Source organism: Amphibalanus amphitrite, unplaced genomic scaffold (genome assembly GCF_019059575.1).
Source record: "Amphibalanus amphitrite isolate SeventyFive unplaced genomic scaffold, NRLGWU_Aamphi_draft 000074F_arrow, whole genome shotgun sequence".
NCBI classification, from domain to species: Eukaryota; Metazoa; Arthropoda; class Thecostraca; order Balanomorpha; family Balanidae; genus Amphibalanus; species Amphibalanus amphitrite.
Genome location: NW_024881570.1, coordinates 888,541 through 912,895, shown reverse-complemented (window position 1 = coordinate 912,895; position 24,355 = coordinate 888,541). Strand labels below are relative to the sequence as shown.

Here is a 24,355-nt window from a genome sequence, read left to right as displayed (position 1 = left end):
TTGTTTATCAACTGCAGCGATTTGCATGCGTAATCAGAGATAAAAATGAGCGTCCTAAGGATGGCAGGGCTGTTGCGAAGGGCCGCTCTATCCCATTTAGGTACGGGCCTGATGATCGGAAGGTGGTGCACATTCGTCGCCTTTGACGTAATGATTGGGTCGGCTTTTCCAGGGGGAGGGGGGAGGGTCAGCCATATCCCAGCTAGGTCAGGTGGATACGCGCAGACACCGTTCTTCGTTAGGTCTATTGTACAAGCTCACCACCTGAATTCCCCGACCGAAGGCTGGCGTCAGTTTTCCAAAGTTTGTTTTAACCTTCGCCGGCCAAGGGGGAGGCGGGTGCCCCCCCCCCCCCCCACATGGGTTTTTCGTGGTAGCTCCGAGCACGCTGGCGATAGAGAAGCTGAAACCTGGCATTCCTGACCCTTGATTCAAGCCGGATCTTGTGACACCAACCGCATTTTAGGTTCAGGTTGACCGTTCCGTGCTTCTATCGGCAGCTCCCTTGGAGCGGCACCGCTGCTCCCGAGGGAGCGCACCCCGTGGCCGGGTACAGAGAGTGCTGGGGGGCTGGTCGGCCTGTCCTTTCGGACGGGCTCAGCCCCGGCGACTCTCTAGGGTGTCTGCCCAGACCAATGTCTCCCCCTAATTCCTATCATTTATTTATTTATTGCGGTTCTTGGCGATATCCACATCGTGGCTCTTAGAACGCCGCGTCAGTACATGGGCGAGACTTATGACAGTTCATACAATAAAATACAAGAATAGTGATTAAAATGGTAAGTACACGCAAAAACACATTTGGTATGAACACATGGGTACGAGTACAACCTACATGCAAAAGCGAAAAACGATAAAAATGATGTCATAGAGTCAGTGGTTAAGATCAGTTACACAATGAAAGACAGAACCTTTTTCTTAAAGTCATTGAGAGACTTGCACTGCCGAGTGGCAGGGGGAAGAGAGTTCCACTCTTTTACAGCCCGATAGGGAAACGCTTTTTTCACACACTCTAGACGGGGGTGTTTTTCTGCACTAGTCTGCAGCATGGTTTCGTCGCATGTGGCCCTGGTACGTTGCTTAGATATTTCAGACCGGCGTTTGATGAGACTCCGCGTAGCTTGCCGTCCGTCGGGCACGTTAATGATGCGATGCACGCATGTGCAGTCCCGAACGGTGACGGTTTCACCAAAGCTTAGCCAATTTAGCTGCCTTCGGGGTGGAGTCACGTGATCACGCCTGCGAAGGCCGGTGACAACTCTAACTGCAAAGTTGATAACTTTTTCCAAGCGCTGACGTTGCGCTGCTGTGATCGGAGCCCAGGCTGGTAAACAGTATCTGATGTGCGGAAAAACAAGTGACTCGATTAGCGATTTTAAAGTCGCAGTGGGAAGCACATGTCTCAGTTTGTTGATTGCCAGGAGACAGCCAAAACTGCGTTGAACTGCGTTCATCCTTCCGGCTCTGCAATGGTCTTGTCAGACCGAAAGGGCCTAACCCAACAAAACAAACAAAAGGTTCAGGTCAGAGGCCTCTTGCACCAAACTACCTAGCTAGGTAAAATCGAAAAACCGGTTTCAGAATAAGCTAATCAAACGGTGGTAAATTTGTTTGCAATAGCCCAATACATAATCCTACAGGTGCTTGGTAAATTTTACACGCAAATTGTCACATTTGAGTCTTGGATTGGGTATACGATGCAAAATAATCCAAGCATTGGTGCAAGAGGATTTTGGTGCAAGAGGCCTCAGGTCACTGACCTATGACGGCGTAAGTGAAAGTATATCGGCGTAAGTAAAGTATATGAAGCATAAGTGTTATGAAAGAGTCAAAGACCTTCGAATGCCCTTAGGAAATAATGGTTGTCCAAAAGTTACCTACCTTTCTATTATCTTTCTACTTAGTACTTATCTCTATCTACTTTCTGTTACCTAAAGAACTATATACTTCTACTCTTATCTACTTAATTTCCCCGTTTTACAAAAAAAAGCTGTTTTATTCCACGAGAAGTATTTATTGAGATTGGAAACCATTCAGAATCTCAAGAAAATTCTTGCCTACATACATTTAACACAGTTTGCAACAGAGCTATGAGTTATGCAATATTGTTAGTAGTCAGCACACACTCGTCTATCCGCCTTCTCTAGGAAGACACACTATACAATTAAAATCTGTCATTGACACTTCACTAGCGTTCACATCAGCATCTCAAACATCCGAGCGATTCTGAACCGGTCATCATTTTTGGAGCGCCTGACACCGGCGCCGGCCATCCTGAGGGCTCTCTGACACCGTTCATTTGAGCGACTGACACTGGGGGCAACCTTTTCATGCTTTTTGACACCGATTTCATCCACCTTTGCCGTTCCAAGCAGTCACCCGTCACTCGGATGAGCTATCCAACCACGACCGTCCTTCAGAGCACTCAGCCGACAGCAGTCTCCTCGGCGATACGCTGCCGGCAGGGGTGAGCTGCCCCGCTGCCGGTTCGCGGACGCAGCCCGCTCAGAAGAAGATCTCGGCGTTGACGATGCGCCGCGGTGTGGCCAGGTGGGACGCGTTGGACGGGCCGCAGGACGTGGACTGGCACAGGCGGCCGCGCCGAATTGTCACTGACGAGCGGCGCATCACGCGCAGCTCCAGACCAGAGCCCGAGTCCCTGCAGCGACACAGTCACAGGTCAACTGCGGTGATACAGTTCTGTGTTGATAGACAATCAGCTGTGGGGACAGTCACAAGCCAGCTGTGGGGACAGACGCGGTTTTTACACGGTCTTTGGTTACAGCACGAAGAAAGCCGAGTAGGCGACATCTGATACACTGTTGATTCAACGTGAGGAAAAACAGGCGATATTGGTCCACTGTGGCAGCATACGCTGTCTATATTGGGCCTCTGTAGTCTGTAGTGACACACTCTCGTAATTAGTTTACTCGGTGTCATGGGCAGGCGCTCAGCCCATTTTGGCGGCCGATCTTCATGAAAACATATAATGCTCGCGATTGATCTCGCTAGTCTGTGGTGGCAGGCGCTGGCCCGCTGAACGGACTGTCATGCGCTCCATTCGCGGCACACGGCCTCACCCATGGTTACTAGTCTCACCGGCTGCACTCGGACTGCGAGGCACAGGCGGGGCTCCAGCCGCGAGACCACTGCTTGTACTTCTTCTTCAGTACCTGGCCACAGGAAGAAAAATAAAACTGGCGTCAAAGGCACAAGACCATCGGCTTATAATACTAGATAACAGGTCAATTACAAACAGTCAAACAGCAATAACTTTTATGATGATTATGATTGGGTTTGGCGGCGTGCCCAAGAACTTTTATAAAATAAATTTTAAGTATTATAGACAGCTGGCGAGTGAAATTTGTGCCGTACGTAAGTTATGTCGGAAACAGAACAATCCTGTACAGCATTAGGAGCCATTAACGTTCGCCCGTTGGGGGGGGGGGGGGCAACATGCCCCTCCCCCTGTGGTTTTTCCTGAACACAAGAAAACGGCGGCCAATTCTCAGCACCCTCCCGGGCATCAATTTGACTCCTTCGCATAAAATTTCAAGTCTTAGGTCACCTTGCGCCCGGAGTTAATGAGGTCAAACTGAGATCATGTTCGAGCAAAAATGAGCTAAAATCATGAAATCTTGAAACGCTCACAAAAGCTACAGTCAACGAGCAATTTCAAAGTTCTTTATTTGGTGGTGCAGAGAAAAGACGGCGCTACAAAATTGCTATCTCGGGTTTTCAAAATTTTGTGATTGTGACCCTCAGAATAAAAAGTATGTTTTTATATAACAGCAAAAAATGCCAAAAGTTTTTCGAATTTCGGAAAAACGGAATATATCTGATAGTCCCTGCCCTCTTCTATTTACATACCAAATTTTAGATCGATATCTCCTTTTTTGGCCAAGTTATAGCGAAAAACTTCAAAATTGATGACGTCAAATTTTCAAGCTCAATTTCTAGCAATTCTAGACCACGCAGCGAAAAACAAAGACCACCACTGAACTCCCCGTGACGAGCTGCATCGAATCGATACCCATTCTATGCAAGAATAACGACTTTGAACTTTGACCTAATTTGACCTGACCTTGACTTGACCTTCACCAGAACATAACCTTAACTGGCCCATAAGGTTTTCTGACCCACATAATCGCATTTGTCATGTAAAATGGACCATAAAACCTGTATCACACGACACTTGCGTATTGTGACCCTCATTGAGCTGACCTTGTGACCTGACCTTGTGATTAGTGACCTCAAATAGCAAAATATGTGTTTGCCAAATCGATTATTTTCAATAATATGCCTTTTTACTCGACATTTCTTGATCTGCCTGCAAATGGTGAAAATTCGACATTTGACCTGACCTGTGACGTCATCGGATAAACCGAGGTCAATGAAATTTGGTAACAACTAACAAGGTTTGGATATCCCCTGTTGGGGATATCCAATACCGTTCACTGCTTGTCGCTATGTTGCGTGGTTCTCGAGATTTCAAGGAGGGGGGGGGGGGCAAAATGCCCTCCCCCCCCCCCCAACGGGGCGCGTTGCTCGGCAGACCCCAACGGGGCGCGGGTTGTGCCGTTATTCTGGTAGGCAGCAGTAATCATACAGACGTTATATTGAATCAATGCATGGGTGTGAATATAAGCAACATAGGATAGTGTCTCTTTCAGACACTAGGTACATCGGATCAACCCTCGGCGGCCGCCGAGGAGGGGGGTGTCGCCCCTCCGCATAGGGATTTTTTTCACGATAGCTCTGAACACGCCGGCGATGGAGCTGAAACTAGGCATACCTGACCTTTTTTCAAGCAGGATCTTGTGACACCAACCGCATTTTCATATCAGAGGCCAGTGTTATCAACAGAAAAGTGGCCGTCTGCCGTTTTTTTTTGCCTTATGACCGCTTCACATACGGAACGTAAACGGTTAAGCCCTATCCGCTTACGTGCCCATCGCGTTTACGCGTATGTGCCCATCGCGTTTACGCGCCCATCGCGTATGTGAAAAGGTCTTTGGCAAAAAATTCCGGCAGGCGGCTATTTTTCTGTTGGTAAAACTGGCCTCAGGTCAGGTCACTGATCTATGACGTCATACGTGAGCCACTGCACGGCCCTCAAATGTCACAACTTCGCAACGCCCCTAGTGTCAGAGGAACTTTCCGAGGGAGATGAAACTTACATGACCCTAGTATCCTCCAGAGGTCTCCCAACTTGTATAACTTGTATATCTCGGAATTTTCCTAAAGGTCACATTAGGTCAGGTCGGTGACGTGACCTCACTATTACAAGTCAATCGGGAAAAATGAAACTGCTATTTCGGCGCCGGCAACGATCTCAAACTATCTCAAGCACACGGAATCGTGATTTCATGCATTTCTTGCAAGGTTCGATACTTCACTTTTGCATTGTTGATCTTATGTTTACACAATCCAGCCAAGGGAGAGTCTCGACTCTCGAACACTGAACGCACGGTAAAACCAAGCGGTAAAACCACAATTAACGTAACTTAACAACACAAAAGCAATCACCAAAGCAATGGCCATCAATAATAAATCCCACGCTAGAATTGTCCAGGCATGGCGCTGATTATGTTTAGATCTGCGCTTTTTTTGTATGCTGAGCGGCGACGGGTTTGTTCCGATGGTTTGAGTTCGATACCCAGTCCCCGTATTATCTAGTCAGCGAGCTCGTTTTTGGATGCATCGTCATATTCGCCCCCCCCCGCACACATTTCATCGATTGATAGCATGAAAACTCAACCATATTCGCGACAGAGTTCCTTAAATTTCTTATCCCTTTTTTAATAGAGGAGTCAACGCTGATAATCCGCAAAAAACATGGACAACAAACTGGGCCTGAAATGACACCTGATGGACCTACTGGGTGACACCGCCGCTGGGTGACACCCCCGGCTGGCTCTCACCTTGCGGAACTTGTTGTGCGCGAACACGTAGATGATGGGGTTGTAGACGGCCGACGCCTTGGCGAAAACGGCGGACGCCAGAGACACAAACGGAGTCAGCCGGGGACTGCCGGTCATCCCGAGGATCACCGCCACTGGAACCACAGCACGGGTCATGTGACATCTCGAGAATCATCACCGCTAAAACCACCGTGCAGGTCACGTGATAAGCTGACTCACTACCACTGAAATCACAGCACGGATCACGTGACACCTCCAGAGTCACCGTGTCGGGGGCGTGCCTGTTGTCGGGTCACCTACCACAAATTCCGACAAAATTTCATCTGTGTCCTTGCCAACAAACCGCCCATCATCCGCCGAGACCGAGTTCACCTCAATGTTGGGCTCATCGGCAGGCTCGCAGCCATCGGGAGCGGCAGTCTGAGCGAATGTGTGAATATAAACATTATTATGACCGGCGGCACCGAGCTAAGGATGTAGAATATCGACCTGGTGACCGCGTGTGGTGTAAAAATTTTGGAGCTAGGTCAAAGATGGATGATCCTTGGCTGGGACCTTATGTTGTGGTGCAACGTGTGGGCCGTCGCCATGTAGACGTGCAGGATGATCGGGGTCGCATTCGCCGTACGCACATGCGGAATATGAAGCGTGTGTTTGAGTGTCCTGTGTGAAACCGGAAACGTCGAAAACAGGGTGGGTGTGTGCGCCAACTGTTCTGTTGTACTGATGTGTGACTGCATCAATTTTGTTGTGCTGTGTAGAAAACGTTTTCGTTTTTTAAAGGGGGGAAATGTCGGGGGCGTGCCTGTTGGTGCGGCGCCTTTCAGGTGACCTTGGCCTGGGCCGGTCACGTGGTGCTCGGGTCGGCCGCCAGCCGGGCGGCCGGGGTCAGTGGTTTTCGGAATACAGTGAGGGCCGGACGCGCTGTGTGTACGACTGCGACGGGTCCGGTCAGCTACCGCGACACCGCCACTGAATACACCGTGCAGTCACATGATAGGCTGACAGAGTCACTACTACTGAAATCACAGCACGGATCGCGTGACAACCCGAGCAGACCGCTGGTCGCGGTCGGGCGCCGGACACTGACCGGTGTAGGGCGTCCAGGAGAGGCACCAGGCGGTCACCAGCAGCACGATGGTGCGGCTCAGCTGGGTCTCCCTCCGCTTCACCAGGCTCTCCCGCACCGTCTGTAACGGTCCACCGGCATCGGTCACCGACAATCCGACTCACCCCCAGTGGCGGATTGGCGATATCAGAAACTACAACTGTCTGGCGCCTGGACGGTCTGCATTAATGGCATCGGCCCCGTGTGTCCATAACTGTATGGCCTGTCGGTATTTGGTATGTGGCCCGTACCTGTATGCCCTGTCGGTATTTGGTGTGTGACTCATACCCGTATGGCCTGTCCGTATATGATGTGCGGCTCGTACCTGCATGCCCTGTCGGTATATGATGAGCGGCTCTTACATGCAAGACCCGTCGGTATATGATGTGCGGCTCGTACATGCATGACCTGTCGGTATTTGGTGTGTGACTCATACCTGTATGGCCTGTCGGTATTTGGTGTGTGGCTCGTACCTGTATGGCCTGTCGGTATTTGGTGTGTGACTTGCACCTGTACAGGGTGAGCCATAAAGATTTACCCATCGAAAATTTGACTTTGTTTCAAGGCGTGCTGACATAGCTATGTCATCTTTTACATACATATAACAACGTCATCTGCTAACTAATAAATGTAGTCTGTTTTCTGCATGCCTGCATTCTTCTTTTGTTACGCGCCCGAGACGCAAGAGCACTATGGCACGCGGCCGCCGCACCGTCTTTTTACTTTTTTTCCTCGATCACCCATGCTATAACAATGCTGCGCCGTATGTCATTTGCGGTGTTTCAGGGACTCGGTAGAGTCGGGTTTTCAGGATATTTCAGCTTGCGAAGCCCGTGGGGCTGAACTCGGGGATAAATTGTGCCCAGCATTCTTTAGACCAGGGCTGCGGAGTCGATGGATTTTCGGCGACTCCGACTCCGACTCCGACTCCGACTTTCATAAACCAGCTCCGACTCCGACTCCGACTCCGGGCAGAATTGTCGACTCCGACCGACTCCAACTCCCGACTCCGACTCCGCAGACCTGGCAGGGCTGCGGAGTCGACAGATTTTCGGTGACTCCGACTCCGACTCCGGCTCGGGTTTCTAAAATTGACTCCGACTCCGACTCCGACTCCGGTCACAACTGTCGACTCCGACCGACTCCGACTCCGACTCCGACTCCGCAGCCCTGCTTTAGACCAAGGAGTATTCAGCAGCCAACATCCAGTGGTGATTCCTGAATTTCAGGAGCGGCGGATGTTTGTTAAGACGACCTCGCATTTCAGGAGCGTAGCAGAGACAGTGGACGAGCATATACAAAATGAGCTACACTGTCAGGATTGGAGACAAATTTGCGACATATATGCAAAAGATGGCATACCTTAACCTAGGCCAACCCGTTTGGAAATAAAGTGAATTTATCGATGGATAATCTTTATGGCTCACCCTGTATAGCCCGTCGATATTTGGTTTGTGACTCGTACCTGTATGCCCTGTCGGTAGTTTGTGTGTGACTCATACCCGTATGGTCTGTCGGACCGTATATAATGTGCGGCTCGTACCTGTATGCCCTGTCGGTATTTGGCGTGTCAGTGTGACTGATACCTGTGTGGCCTGTCGGCATTTGGTGTGTGTCTCGTACCAGTATGGCCTGTCCGTATATGATGTGCGGCTCGTACCTGCATGGCCTGTCAGTATTTGGTTTGTGACTCATACCTGTACGGTCGGTCGGTATTTGGTGTGTGTCTCGTACCTGTATGGCCTGTCAGTATGTGATGCGTGGCTCAGTCATACCTGTATGGCCTGTCCGTATTTGGTGTGCACGGCGATGTCGGGCATCCTGCCGAGCAGCCGGTAGATGGTGCAGTAGCAGACGGCGATCACCACTAGGGGCGCCACGTAGCACAGTACCACCGACAGGCCGATGTAGGCGCGCGACACCGCGTCACCCGACACGTAGTCGAACGTGCAGCTGAAAAAGGTAAATATTCCGCCAGGTGAGGATGGTGTAGCTTTTACCCACGTTATAAGAATCTGTCAAGTAGCATAGGTAACGAGGATGGCAACAACATGGTTATTGGTTATGTTCGTAATTCTATTTGCTTCTGCACTTCGATGCAACTGCTGGGGTTCACGCAGCGGGTGAAAATAATGCCAATGAAAACAATTTCAGCAACATAGTTGAGTGCGATCATTACAAAACATACCTATAAGTTTTTTTCGTCCTTTGATCAGTGAAACTGACATTAGCACGAATAAACGCTAGGTGTTACCTTAAAAACTGACCTGTCATCCTTTTTTTTCGAAGAGATACGTCATTCAGCGACATGCTTTTCTTCAACGTCGACGAGTGTGATTCAAAGGCACGTTTTATTCGCAAGGCTCTGATTTATCTCGCCCAATATGAAAAGGATGAAAGATCCAATGTAGTTCCAGGTTCCAGACGCGTATTCGTTCTGAGCACAGACATTTTTGGGGATTGGGCTCGGCTCTGGCCTAGAAAGTGATCGCCCTCTGTCGAACCAGATTGGTCTGATCCGAGTGGTTTTTATAGCAGCATATTCGGTGCTGAGCACCAAGCCATTCAGGGCTGCGAGCTGCCGGCTGCGACACATTTGAGATTCCCGGCCCCATCTCACCCTGGCCTGGTGTTGAGCTGATGTTACACTTAAATGTGTGAGTTTGGGCTGACCATCTTGGATACGTTTAAGGAATGCATACTAGCAGAGCCTGTGCTGATATCAAATATTTAGCCATAACAGTTAAGGGAGAGAACGAAAATATCTAATAGGAAATCAAGTACTTATAAATAAATAGAAATTCATCACTTTCCATCTCATGCGCCTTACCTACATACTATAGGGATGTATTTTTTTTTTCATTAGAAACACAATTATCTAAAAATGTTGGTTGGCTAAAAGAAAGCCGTACGTCTAATGCCTTGCTGGATTATGCTAGTGAGCGAGCCAGCTGAACCTGGACGGTTACTTTTAACCACGGAATATATAGTCTACGACATGGAATGGACAACATCGAGATTTCCTGTAACTGCCGAGTTTTTGGCGACCTGATGATTTAGTCGTGCGGATTCGCTGTGGTTACTTCCTTTACGAGGATGAAAGTATAGTTGCCAGACCTATAACTAATAGGGGAAGGTGGGGCATAACGGGGTACCGGGGCAATATGAGAAGGTGCATTTTATTCTAATCAGGTGTTGTTGTCTGGAATCACTTCTGACAATTTAAACTTCGCTCGTTTGCCGCCCTTTTCCGGTGGACGCCAGCGGGAGGCGGCGTTGCTGAGGATGGTGGGTAAGGTTTTTTCATGGTGCTGATGTATTTTTCAACATTCGTTTGGTAACTTCCTAGGTGAAAATCCGTTCGAGTAGGTTTGTTATAGTCAGTGAAAGCAATGACTCTCGTCCTAGCCAACCTTTCGCTTCGATAGAAAGTTGCCGGCTGTTTTGATAAACATGGACGATTCTGCTCTATTGCCAATGTCCTTTGGGGGTTAAAACGGGTGTCCGGTAGAGGCGATATGGGGTGGTGAATTTTACCACATTTACCCCATTTACGTGCCCAGCAGTGCTTTTTTGTTACAGTTAAAACTAGTTGCCTTTATTGGCCCACTCACGTTTCATAAATGCATTTAGAAGAGGGGTTGTGTTAAACGTTTCAAACGTTGTCATAATGTTTCTTCATTATAAGTAGGTACACAGGCCTAATATGTGCCTAATATATATTTTTGCCGAGATAAACTCTTTCATTTTCAGTAGCTTGGATCTTGGTTTAAGCGGCGAGTGCACAGGAACGTGCACCCAGCAGCCTGACACAAGTCCTAGATTTTCACCACGCCTTTTATCGTTTGTCGGCTGTCGCAGTCCTCGAATGGAGTCGATGCTGGCGCCGCCACCGACCGTCCACCGCTGCAGCCAGGCGTCGCTCTCCTGAAGAAACTGCATGTGTTCCCCGCCGTTGCTGGATGGAGGCTGGATATCGCGCGTCGCTTTGAGCAGGAGTCGAACCGGGCGGAAGAGTTTAGCACATCGAGCAGGTCGTTGAGGCGCAGCAGAAGAGTAGCAGTCGGGAGTGCAGTGCGCGGGAGCTTGCCGTGGGTCGCATGCAATGTGATTGCTGCTGCTACTGTCCGGCTCATCACCTGTAGGGCATAGCTGACTTTCATTTTTCAAAGCTGTTTGGCCTGATGTGTTTCTGGCTTAGTTTTGGAGCAGCCCGTGGGGAAGAAGCGCATTCCAGTGCGTAGAGTGTTTCTAAATGACTCCAAGAGGCTACTTTACCGTCTACTTCAATATCGTATTTCATTAATGCATTTCGTATGCATTTGAAGATGTGAGGCACGTCATACAGAGCAGCAACCTCGTGCCCGTCCACGGTGAACAAGCCGGTTTCCGCAGCTCCGAGCAGTCTGTAGGTCGCCTGGTTGTTCTTTGACATGTCACAAGTTGTAGCTAGCACAGTGAATCCCGCTGTTGTTACACGTTGGACACACTGTGTTAACAGCTGCTGCTGCACAACGGAAACCGATGGGCTGTTTCCAGCGTTTGGTGACACTGACGCCCCGCACCATCATGACCAAGGCGTGGTCGGCGCAGGCATTGGCGCGGCAGAGAGAGCCATGATCAGTGAAGCCCTCGATGACGTCATCACCCCGCTGGTAGGCCAACCTTGGTTTCAGCTGCATTTCGTCGAACGAAATGATGCACAGCTTGTCCTTGGCACTTGCTCCGGCGAACTTCTCTTTTATGAGAGCCAAGATAGCGTCATGAAAGCCAGGTCGCATCTGTATTTTTTCCATCTTCCTCCGCAGAGTTCGAGGGTGGGGAAGGAGTACCGTTTTTGTAGGAACCGATACGCCCTGGGACCAAGGCCATACATAGTCCTGGGACCCTGGAAGTAGAGCGCGAGTGCTCGCACTTCCTCATCTTCATCAAATTTTAGACGAATTTCATCGAATTTCATTTAATTTTAGACCAATGTTAAAACTGTAATGCAATGAATATGTATAAATGCTCCCGTAACAATGTGTGCTAAAAGTTTCCAATAAAATATACGGTTACCATTTCAAAGTCACAGTCACAACTTGGCCCTTGAAGACGAATCATTCGACGATTGTTAAGAAAAAATGTATAAAATGTCTAAAATGTTAAGAAAATATATGAAAATGTAAACCCACGTGGAAAGAAATTCATCCGCATCCTCCGCATCTCCGGATATTCATCCGGCAAAATTCTTGATTTTTGGTTACACACGTGGCAATGCTAATCGAAGCTCCTGTCCATTCCATGTCGTAGACTATATATTCCGTGCTTTTAACTGTGAGACGACCCCAGTGCCCTCACATTCCAGACTATCTCGGCCGCCTACGTCGACACAGATGCTGCAAAGTAGCACGTCTATCTATTTTCGCGTCTATTTCCATACACATTGCTCACTAACCTGGTCATGAACCCCTCGGGGACGTATCGGCTGACTCCGACAAACGGCAGGCTCATCCACACCACCGAGAATCCCCAGATGAAGGCGATGCGCCCCCAGGTGACGGCCAGGCCAAGGCTGCTGTCTGCCGGGACGGGCAGGTGACGGTGACGGCATAGAAACGAAGACGTGCAACAGGGTACCGAGTCGGAGAGACCGACAGCCCCAACAGTGGGACGGCGGGGAAACGGCGGCCGCAACAGGATAACGATTGGCGACGGAGACACGGTTGTATTGCACGAGGGATGCCGGAACGGCGACAGCGTTCAATAGGGTAAGCGATGCTGAGACAAGGACATCGGAAGAATTCCTCCTGGTTACTGCATGTATATTGTATATTGAGCGGGCGCGGCTCACTTGGACCTCATGCATCAACTTTGCGCTTAGCTGACGTGAGCTGTTTCCTGGGTACCTATTTGCATACAGACTTCGGAATATGTTAATGGAACAGTGCCTAGAGATTGCTTAGGTAGGTACCTACCAAGAAAATTAGCTGAAGTCTGTAACTGCTGATGTAATTCTGTATTCAGATTTGTAAGACGCTGCATCACTTCTAGGAAAAGTTCGGGAAAGTTGGATTTAAATTGCTTCCTTAGTTTGCCAAGTGGAACTATTCTTGAAAAAGGAAGAGGGTTACATACGCGCCACGAGAGTTGACAGATGATGAAGATAACGTTAGTTTTCGTATGCAAATGTTTCACAATAATTACGTGCTTTTGATGAGTTAACAGAAACACTTCAAACGAGAGTGCTCATATATCCTTTCCATTTCTTTTGTGTGCTAGCATCACGTAACTGCACTCAAAATAGCTTTCCGAGTGCTGTCATACGTTAAATATAAGCAACTCTGACGGAGCACACCGGCGACAGTCAGTGGCTGGTGATACATATCTGTATTATTAACCCTCGCCGCAGGGCATTTTTCATAACACGGCCTGGCAGGGGGGTCGATGCGACCCCCCTCGCGATTGGCTCCTATGGCACCTAGAAACACCAAATTTGGTAGGTAGGTGGGCCCCTTGGAGTTCTCGCCCCTGTGCAAATTTGGTTGCTCTAGGTCAATATTTAGGGGGGTTTTGGGGGGTACAAATGTTAAAATTTCGCTAAAACAGGTCAAAAGTTTATCGCTTATTTCTTTTGATCTAATTAAAATAGAGCAAAAAGCAAAGCACCAGTGAACTCAGCACGTCAAGGCGCGTCGAATGATATAATTTTTAGCTTGCTTAAGTGTACTTAAAGTTTTTCTTAATTATTAAGTAAACTTTAATTAATTAATCAAGTTCAAGTCAACCAAATTGCATCATATTGCATATCATTCGATTCGGCTGAGAACACGTAACACAATGACACCATTTTTTTTTAGCTCTAGCGTCATTATGTCCCAAGTTATTGGAAAAACGTCATTTGACCTCAGTTGACCTCATTTGACCTGACCCATGGATAAGTACACCAAACAAAGAAGCACCAAGTGACCTGCTGTTACGTACTGTGGTTTCAAAGCACAAAAGTGATGGAACGAAGCGGATATCTCCAGTATTTTCCGAATTTAATATTTTCCCATAGGCTTAACATTACGACGTAATGACCTCTAATTGACCTCAGGTCAGTGACCTCAAAAAACCGAACCATATGTTATACAACTCGGTGAACTTAGCAAATCCTGAGAGTTTGAAGGAAATCAGTCCAAAATTGTGAGTTGGACAGGTGTAAAAAAATTGAAATTTGACCATGACGTTGTACCGGTTTTTCTGACCTGGTGACCTGACCCAAGGTCACCCGGACCTGAAATTTTCAGGTCATATGTAAAAAGGTTGCCCCATAAGCTGTGCCAAATTTGTTTTTACGCTATCTTCGAAAAACCTTAGGGGGTGGGGTCGCATCGACCGCCCCCTGCCAGGACGAGGGTTAACCCGGCACCGCCTGGGCTATTTCCGTACCCACGACAGCCTGGGGGGGGGGGGGGGGGGTAGGAATAAATACACAGTTTCTTAAATTACTTGGACTTTATATCGGTTTCGCCAACAATTGCAATGATGCGCCACTCGAGAAGCTAATAGAAGTTGGGCAAACGTCTCCCACCTCCAGCGGCTACTCCTTACCACCGTCCGGGCGATGCTCGAAAGGGATGACTTCCGAATTACTTCTGCCCGGACGCTAAGCTCGAAATTAGCTCGTTTCGTCCCGGAGAAATGTCGGAGGGTGCCGTCTCCTAACGAGACAAACAGGGGCACCACCCGACCAGCACATTGAGGATGGAAAAGATTAAACGAGACGCGTTTCTTCGCCATCTTATCTCACGGTGAGTGGTTTCTAGTTAAAACGACGACCTTGACTGTGTTCTTAAGAAAAGCTTTGATAATATGACATTCCAAGCATGATAGCATGGAGGTCGTAGTTGTAAATAAAGACTACGATGCCTCATTAGTAGCATACATATTACTCACTTATGCCGTAGCTCACTTAGCGACTACCTTTCTTTTATGGGTGAAATATGTTAGCTTTTAATAATGTCGATTACGGCTCAAATTATATGACTTCTTTTACGTACTCATTCTTTATTTTTTTTCTTTTTGCAAATGTGCAACATTTGTACTTTCATTATCAATCATCACACATTTCAACAAACGTTGGCTGGTATGACTATAATGCGTTCGATTTTGCAACATCCTAGTATTAGACATGACTTTTATATATACACAGACTTTAACACAGACTACACAGTCTGTGAAGGCATTAATAAGTGAGTCATAGAGTAACAAACAACCTTTTTATTGCAGCTTGATTGAGCAAAATCACGGCATGCCGCCTTCCACCTCTGACCATCAGACGCGGCTAGTTACTGGGGGTACGGTAGAGGACAGCTCTTCTCTCTGCGGCAATCATGGCCAGACTCATGATGGAGGCCGTGCCGAACACCCCGCCGCAAAAGCCGTACACCTGCCGAACGGGATCCCCGTCATTTTTCCGCGCGGTAATGCACATGAGCCAAACAAACTTTGACAAGGTTTAATGGATTGGTTAACTAAAAAAAAAATGGTGACGGTATCCCGGCCCAGGTCGAAGTCATACGGGGTCTCACACCATACAATATCTCCGTTACATTCAAGCCAGTCAGTAACACGGAGTGAAATACTATCGTTCAGCAGATGGACTAGCAAAAGAGCACAAATCTTAACACATCGTACAGTACTTAACACACGGGGCTGTACTTCGTACATCCCCGTGGGAAAATCTGGCCTACCACTCATGCCCTCCTGCCCCGCGAGAGCGCCCGGCGGCGGCGCGCTCAACCCCACCTGACACATCCAGACGGGGGCCGCCCAGCGGCGGCTGAAGCTGTTCACCACCAGCAGCGGGATCTGTGTGGCCGCCATGCCCAGGTCGCTGACGGTCAGACTGGTGATGAGGTGGTTGGCGCGCGTGCGCAGCGAGGCCGTCGTGACGAACAGCACCAGCGAGCCGGCGTTGGCCACCGTAGCCAGCAGGCCTGGACGGCACACAAAAATCATCCTTGTAAAACAAAATATTTGGAAATTGTACTTGCTTTTACAAAGAATCCATTGTTTCATCAGAAAATTAACGGCTTGTTTTGTGCTCTTCTTGTTGTTCCGAGTAAACTCCAACAAATCCACTTTCCATTTAGGTTTCAAAGAGTGATGACTGACAAATCTGCAGCTGACGCAGCTGTTTCTGATGAATCAACGGCTAATTTGTCATGCTCGTACCAGTACTTTCCGGTACGGTTATTGATCGAGCTAATATCCTAGAGCGCCGTGAGCCGGACTGCCCAGTGCTGAGCTAAATTCAGCCCGCTCTTTCTTTCTCGCTCTCTCCCTCTTTCCTTCGCTCCCTTCATCTTTTTCTCGCATAGTGACATTTCCACCCACATAGTTGTTTTTATAGCCCCTATAACAGCATATAGATCAATACACCGCACAGAATCACGTCTCAGCACTGCGTTACTGACCTTATCTTGCGAAGACAAAATGAGTTTTCCTCTCATTCACAGACTTCCTACTGATATCAAATATCAATTGATCACGTGGGCGTGTGGGCGGACGTAATTCGGCGTTTTCGCAGATAATTCTAGTGCAGCTGACATTCCCCATTTGCAATATCCGACACTGGGAGACGACAAAAGGCAATTACACCGCGCCACTGGCATCGAGGATAATCCCGGAAATGGGGGGGGGGGGGGGGCAGCGTGGCGGGCCGTGTCGCACCGCTAGCAAACCTAGGCCCGAGTGTCTCGCCATCCCCTCTTATTAGAGGGAGGGAGGGAGGTCTTTGATGCCTCAGTTTAACTTGTCACATCACCTGTCACGAACGGGTCAAATGAGCTCAAATTTCAAAAGAGGTTTCCAGATTTAGTTAGTGTGTATTGTGTAACTGTATAAGTGACTCAGTTTTATGGCAAATTTGATTTTGTTTTCTTTTTAATGTGGTCTACAACTTAAAAATATAATTTTAGTAAGTGTGATTTTGGCGGCTAATTTGACCGATTAGAAAAAGTATGCACAAAATTGACCTTTTCGTTACCTAGGGGCTAGGCATAACGAAAAAATGGGACCTGCAAGCAAAATTGGTCTACGAATCAATATGTACATCTATAAGCTTTTGGGACACCGACCAGTATCATGCCAGCATAACAGGAAACAAAACAATCGAATTACCTACCAACCAGTAACTACATACCACGAATTACCGCTAGTGATTCAACAACCAATTGACAATAGTCGCCTGTAGTTGCATATCGGCCGTCCGCGCGGCGTTCCGACCACGTCAGCGACTGATGTGCACTCGTCCGAGAGGATGGCTCGGCAGCAGCGTGACATGCATGTCTCGAGTGCTGGTCAGCGCCGCATCAGCACACCGCGCGGCCCCAGCCGCACGGACGCACCGCCGGGCTGCGAGAGGTTGTCTCCGCCGGACTGCGAGAGGCCGTCTCCGCCGGACTGCGAGAGGTCGTCTCCGCACGGACGCTCCGCCGGACTGCGAGAGGTCGTCTCCGCGCGGCGCTCCGCCCGACTCCGGGCAGTTCACACGGTCAAGGACGCTCTGTCGGTCTCCGGGCAGCCGTCTCCACACTGCCATCTTCTGGCCACACAGCCGGCAGTCTGCACCTCAACGTAAAAGCGTGGATTCCACGGCACTGTTTTTATATAACAGAAACACAACAATTTTCAATCTCCCTTTTAAATTCAGGAACTTTCCGCGCAATAAAAATAACCATAGTGCCATATTAAGTATTGAACTGCAGGATCATGCAATCTGCTATACACAAGGTGTACAGGGTGTCTCAAAAGTTCGCTTACACATTTCCCATGTCAATAAAGCATATAAGAACCGGCCAAAAATCTAAGGTTTTGGTGTCCGTGTGTACACTAGACAAATATGCATGCTTTGACAACTGATTCGGAAGGTTGGAAACCAAACCCTTTGCTGTATCTCCAAAAATATTTGCCCATACCGATTTTCGTCACTCCGTCAGCTGCCGGAGGCTGATAAAAGGTTACCAGCTTTCAAGCTCTTGTAGGGGAATCCCCCGCAGTTGCTGCGTCGGATTTAGGTTTGACGAGCTCCCCGGCAACATCCGCTTCTCCCTGAAAGCCGATAGCTTGCATCAACACCATCCGTGAGTATTTTGTAGGTCTTCTCTGGCGCTAACTCCTTCATGAATGACTGGCGCCGACCTCCCAAGCACCATTTTCCTTTTCAAAACAACCCCATTCCTGAACAAATGGGAAGTGCCAGGGGCAAATTTTTCGCAGCATATCGTAGTAGAATGTGTCGGCCATCTGTTTCTTAGACACATTTTGCAAAATTTGCAAATCCCGAACGCTCGTCATTCCCAATGCCAAGACCTTCGCTGGGTTCCGGAGTGTTTTCCTCAGGAGAGGTTCTGCTTTGTAAACGGCCAAAACCTGTCCATCGTGCGGTTTTGTCCGGATTTTGTGTGTAAAAGAAAGCTATTTGCTCCAAATCTGCCTCTTGAAACTTCGTTAGATAAAACTTTACATTAATTGACACTTTTGGAGGGTCACTTGTCCTCGGCATTGACGATTTTCGCATTATTTTCCCTCAAAATTTAGCGTTATAGATATTATAAACAATTTTAAATGATATTTTGTCTTTATTTTATGATGACCTGCAATTTTTGAAACTGGATAACTTCTGTCTGTGAGCTTCTAGTCAGTTTTCAATAGTTAGGACTGCATTTTCAGCTGCTTTCCGGAGCACGAGTCTGCTGCGGTACAAGGGTCGTTCAAAGCGCTGTTAGCCTCGCATGGTTTTGTCCTTCAAAAATTTTAGCCACCGTTTTTATTAGATGACCATCATGTTGTACTCATCCTCGCCGACACTTTGCCATGTGTCATTTCCGACCTAACCATTCCCATTACTCGTGAAGCAGAGAGTTTCTCAGTCGACCCGAGTATGCGACCTCCATTTTCATGCCTGATCCATGGTCAGAGGTGAACCCTTTTTTTGACAGATGTGTGCGCCTCGGTCGACGGCTGCGCACTGCGGTACTTGGGCCCATGGGGCACCCGATACCGAGCTGTTGACGTCATCTCGTTCGCTGACGTCACACCTACCCTCCTTTGTTCCTCCATAGTCTGGTGTAGGTCAAAGACCGCGTGTGTGCGTGGCCGAGGCGACCGATAAAGGACTTCAGACAACGTGGTCGTCTGAATTGTCATTTATCCGTCGCTCTCGTGCTCGCAAAAACCGGACTGTGATTTTGGGACTGTATTCAGCTAGACCGGTTTTTGGTGAGGTGACACATGCCCACCACCCCACCGAACCACGAGACGACGGAGCTGTGGCGCGAGCGGGAGAAGTAAACGGACTCCATCCGTTAACAGAGAATTGCGGTGTGGGAGCCTGAACCCAATGTGGTGGCCACGCTGGGGTTTGATGCAGTCGATATGTATGTATAATAGTGCAGTTTGCGCGTTGTCCGGTGGTATCGCAGCCCCGCGGCCCGGAGCCACATGGCACCGGCCGTGTCGGAGCTGCGCTGCAGCATGAAACACACTGTGCATAATCATTTGCCACACAAACGCTACCTTTGCTGAATAAATAGTGGGCGCGTGACCCTGCCATTGCGACATGACACAAAGCATGACGCCGCGGCCAAGGGCGATCCCCTTGCCGTGTCGACGTCATGTTCGGGAAGCCGCAGTAGCGCCACTGTTGTAGGAAATACGCCCGGAGCAACGGCAATGCAGCGCAGCAAAAACACCTAATCGAGAATAAACACCTAATCGAGAACAGTGAACACTCGTAACCCCACCGCATCCTTGGCTAACTATTATAGTACAGTCGCGCTGACCCGCGACGAGAGGCGTCCCGCACCCTCATCGTGTCGGGATTAGCGCAATGGTCCATGCCGGGCTGGCTGTCATGGCGCATGGCGCCGCGGCCAAGAGTTGATCCCCTTGCCGTGTCGACGCCATGGGCTGGACGCGCAGCACAAGCTGTAGCTAGCGGGAAGCACCGGCAGCTGTCGGGCCGGCATTGGGTCGGGGAATGCGTGCGCGTGTTTGCGCGAGCTGTGACGCACAGCGGGTGGCCGGGTGATCGCCGCGGCATGTACGGCACGCATGTTGGTAGCGGCATGATCGGGCAGGGCAGCCCCGAGCTGTGTTGTACGCGAAGCAGGGCCGAAATCGCATAGGGGTCTCAACAGGCCGCACCGGGGGATTGCCGACTCTCGCTGCGGTGCCGATGCCCCTGGCGACGGCCTGTAGCCAAAGCGGGGAGGAGCTGGCGGTTGTGCCCCACTCATGGCACTGGGGAGCCACCTCACGCGCCTTGCGGAAGGCTTCGTCGTATTCGCGCCAGGCGAGCCCTAGCCCCGCGCCTGTCAGCTGGCCCACCTGTCGCATGTGAGCCATGAGGCCCGCCGCCGCGGCAGGACGCGATTGTACGTATACTCCTGCATAGCGGAGGAATGCGATGCACCACGTGCCAAAAGAAGTGATGACGCGCGGAGCTCGTGAAGCCGGGCGGAGTTGCCCGTCCACCAACTGGAACGCCTGATTCGTCTCCGCCCGTGCTCCGTCGGCATGGTCCAGCAGCAGGCCGAGGTCAACAAAGCGGTCCTCCACGATTTTTTGGCGGAGGGCGGCCGATACCGTTTCGGTACCATCGCAGACCACTTGTGCGTTACCGAGCGGACTGCTCTCCGGGGACTCTAGTGGGTCGTACGGCGCTGAACCGGTGGGTGCCGGGACGCTGTGGCTGTAGGACGGCGCCGGAGCGGCCGCGGGTCTCGATGCGGCGGAGGCGTCCAGCGCCTCCTGCACCACGTCCTGGATGATGTTCCGAAGCTGTGTCGGGTCGACACAGACCTGAGGCTGACTCTGTGCGGCGGCAGCGGGAACACCGCGGCTGCGCCGACCCGAGCCACCGACATTCGACGGCGTTGATGCAGCGGCGGCGGCTCGACCGCGGGATGGGGCCCGCGCCTTCGGCATCTCTCGTTGGCAGCATGAAAATGAAAAGAGAACACTCCGTCAGAGCATTGGCGTTTATCCACCATCCGACTGCAATGCACATAGCGGCAGTGACAGGCTAATATCATAGCTCTGGAAACATTTCCCACCAGCTTAGCTCAGAGTATCCACAATCTTTATCAAAGCTCACAGTCAAACCTCAGTTTATCCACAACCTGACTGCGGTGCACATTGCGGTAAGCGATAGGCTAATCCAATTGCTCGGGAAACATGGACCTAATGAGTATGGGCTCTTACACAGACTGCACAGGCGGCGCCACGGGCCACGACTGTGAAGCACACTATAGATGCACCTTATGGGGGGGGGGGGGGGAGAACGGCCAGCGCGTTGATAACGTGAGTAAGGGCTCGCTACCCTACCGCCGAGGAATGGACGCCATCCGAGCCAATAAACTCCTCCGTCGCTGAAAATGACAAACGCAGACGTCTCATCGGCGGTTGACCGCGCAAAGCGCCGTCGGAAGAGGAGGTTGGCGATACGCCTCCGCCGCCGGTGCGCAGTCACAGACGCCGAGCCACGCCGGGAGGAAGAACGCGGCGGCACCTGGAACACGTGAACCTCCGCCCCTGTGGCGCAGAGGCCGAGGACTGGCTCCATGAACCGCTGCATTATAAGCTGCGTGCTGAAACTGACTTGAGTAAGGTCATTGCCACCGATCATCAATAGGATGCGATCTGGCCGGAGCCCGATAGCTCCGCTGGCCCATGCGCGAAACCGATCGTCTGACAACCGACCGCCACGTCAGCCGACCGATTGTACGGCTGCCTGCAGCTCGCAGCGGCGACTGGCCCAAGAGGCGAAGCTATCGCCGAACACCAGGAGCATCGTGCTGGCCAGTCGGAATGCTACAAGTACACAAAGATCATCGCCCCTGGGGTAACATATAACGTTGTTCTAGTCCCACTCTCCGGGCTGATAAAGGCCCGTTGCAGAGTGGCGCCGACATGGCGGGAGGACATATAATTAATTTCTCTCGCAGGCATAAGTCAGCTCCCTTTGCTGGCGGAAACAATCGCCATTGTCAGAGTCGCGCCCGATTGGCGATAGGACAACAAACTATTCCCACTTTGCATGCTGACAACTGTCCATGGCAGAGTCGCGCCCGAGCGGCGAGAGGACATACCATAATATCATTGGTTCTCTGCTGGCTGAAACAAACGCTCGCGTCAGAGTCGCGCCCGAATGGCGATAGGACACAAAACTAGTCCCACTCTGCATGCGACAAATGTCCATGGCAGAGTCGCGCCCGAGCGGCGAGAGGACGTACCATAAGATCATTGGTCCCACTCTGCGCATCATATTTGTCTCACCCTGCTGGCTGAAACAAACCTTCACGTCAGAGTCGCGCCCGAATGGCGATAGGACACAAAACCAGTCCCACTCTGCATGCTGACAACTGTCCATGGCAGAGTCGCGCCCGAGCGGCGAGAGGACATACCATAAATATCATTGGTCCCACTCTGCGCATCATATTTGTCTCATCCTGCTGGCTGAAACAAACCTTCACGTCAGAGTCGCGCCCGAATGGCGATAGGACACAAAACGAGTCCCACTCTGCATGCTGACAACTGTCCATGGCAGGGTCGCGCCTGAGCGGCGAGAGGACATACCATAAATATCATTGGTCCCACTCTGCATGCTGACCACTGTCCATGGCAGAGTCGCGCCCGAGTGGCGAGAGGACATATCATGATATCACTGATTTTACCCTGCGCGTCATGTCGTTTGTCCCACTCTGCTGGCTGAAACAAACGCTCACGTCAGAGTCGCGCCTGATGGGCGATAGGACACAAAACTAGTCCCACTCTGCAGGCTGACAAGTGTCCATGGCAGAGTCGCGCCCGAGCGCCGAGAGGAATAGGTATCATTGGTCCCACCCTGCGTATCATTTTAGTGTCACAATCCGCTGACTGAAACAAACGCTGTCAGAGTCGCGCCCGATTGGCGGGAGGACATAAATGAGCAAAAACTAGTCCTACTCTGCATGCTGACAGATATCCGTGGCAGAGTCGCGCCTAATGGCGGGAAGACACATTAATATACCACCGGTCCCATTATGCGGGCTACAGCAATCGCCCTGTGGAGTTGCACTAGAATGGCGGGAGGACGTCATTACACAATCAGGAGAAAAAAAAAAAAATAACCCGCAACGGCGGGAGCCGAATCACCCACATTTCGTTCCCCAGACCGAGACTCTAACCACTCGGCTACGGCGGCATCCTTATCATCGGCGCCACGGGCCTTGGCAAACAGTTACGCCGAGCGCCCATGCTATCGTCCATGGTCGGACGACGTCACCTATGACGTCAACTGGAGGCGGAGCATGAACGGCGCAACGCCAATACCTCCCCCTAGGAATGGGGACAGCCGCAAGGTGACGTCACGCCGACCGGCGAGGCGAAGCCAATCAAAGCACGGGACAAACCAAACACGGGACCTCTGGCTCTCCGCACCGGCCACGTGGGCCGACCCACGGCGACGAGCGAGAGATAACAACGGTGAGATAACGGCGGCGACACCAGTGGCGGAACCAGGGGAGGGCAAGGAGGGCATTCCCCCGCCCAACCAGCAAAATCATTAGATTACGCGTATAAAACCTGGCACCCTGCATGTATACAGTGCATGCTACCATAAATGTAACCAGTGCATGGAAATAACCATTTCATTGTTATTGAATATTGTTTGCCCCTCCCAAGCCACTGAACTAGATCCGCCAGTGTGTGACGGCAAACCGACGCCTGAATTAAGGCGATGGTCGTTCAGGGGCCTGTCATTTCACAATCTTGGGACAGCTCGAGGCGTAGCCTACGTCGACCAGGTGCACTTGAATCAATTAGCTGGGGTTGCACTAGGGCGAAGAGAGCACGCTGACCCGCCTTGCTCCTGCGTAATTGTCCTGCATTGACCGTCCCGCGGACAACGGCTTCCCCTCCCTGCTCCCAGTCTCTATCGTGGGAAAATTCCCTGAAACAGCCGATGGGGCTTATTGCACGCCATGCGCGTGTGCCCCGCAACCCTTACTGGTAAACGGTGCGAAGCTGTAGAAACCGGCTGGACCTTCGGTGCACCTCGAGGTAAACAGAGGGAACAGATTTGACAGATGTGTGCGCCTCGGTCGACGGCTGCGCACTGCGGTACTTGGGCCCATGGGGCACCCGATACCGAGCTGTTGACGTCATCTCGTTCGCTGACGTCACACCTACCCTCCTTTGTTCCTCCATAGTCTGGTGTAGGTCAAAGACCGCGTGTGTGCGTGGCCGAGGCGACCGATAAAGGACTTCAGACAACGTGGTCGTCTGAATTGTCATTTGTGAGCTCATGAAG

At 50.5% G+C, this 24,355-nt stretch overlaps 1 protein-coding gene across 2 annotated transcripts; it reads right to left on the bottom strand.

The window, feature by feature from the left end:
• Positions 1 to 1,993: 1,993 nt before the first annotated feature.
• Positions 1,994 to 24,340, bottom strand: LOC122379263 (rhodopsin-like). Of its 2 annotated transcripts, XM_043361302.1 has the most exons (9): positions 24,053 to 24,340; positions 15,805 to 15,995; positions 15,349 to 15,445; positions 12,470 to 12,593; positions 8,808 to 8,985; positions 7,015 to 7,114; positions 5,925 to 6,058; positions 3,100 to 3,173; positions 1,994 to 2,659 (listed from the first exon to the last, which is right to left on the bottom strand). In XM_043361302.1, the coding sequence occupies exons 1-9, from the start codon at positions 24,177 to 24,179 to the stop codon at positions 2,506 to 2,508; spliced, it is 1,179 nt and encodes a 392-aa protein (XP_043217237.1). In that variant the 5' UTR covers positions 24,180 to 24,340; the 3' UTR covers positions 1,994 to 2,505. The 2 variants fall into 2 exon arrangements, with proteins under 2 accessions (XP_043217237.1, XP_043217238.1); XM_043361303.1 differs by lacking the exons at positions 1,994 to 2,659; positions 3,100 to 3,173; positions 5,925 to 6,058; ... (3 more) ...; positions 15,349 to 15,445; positions 15,805 to 15,995 and adding an exon at positions 19,244 to 21,005.
• Positions 24,341 to 24,355: the final 15 nt, after the last annotated feature.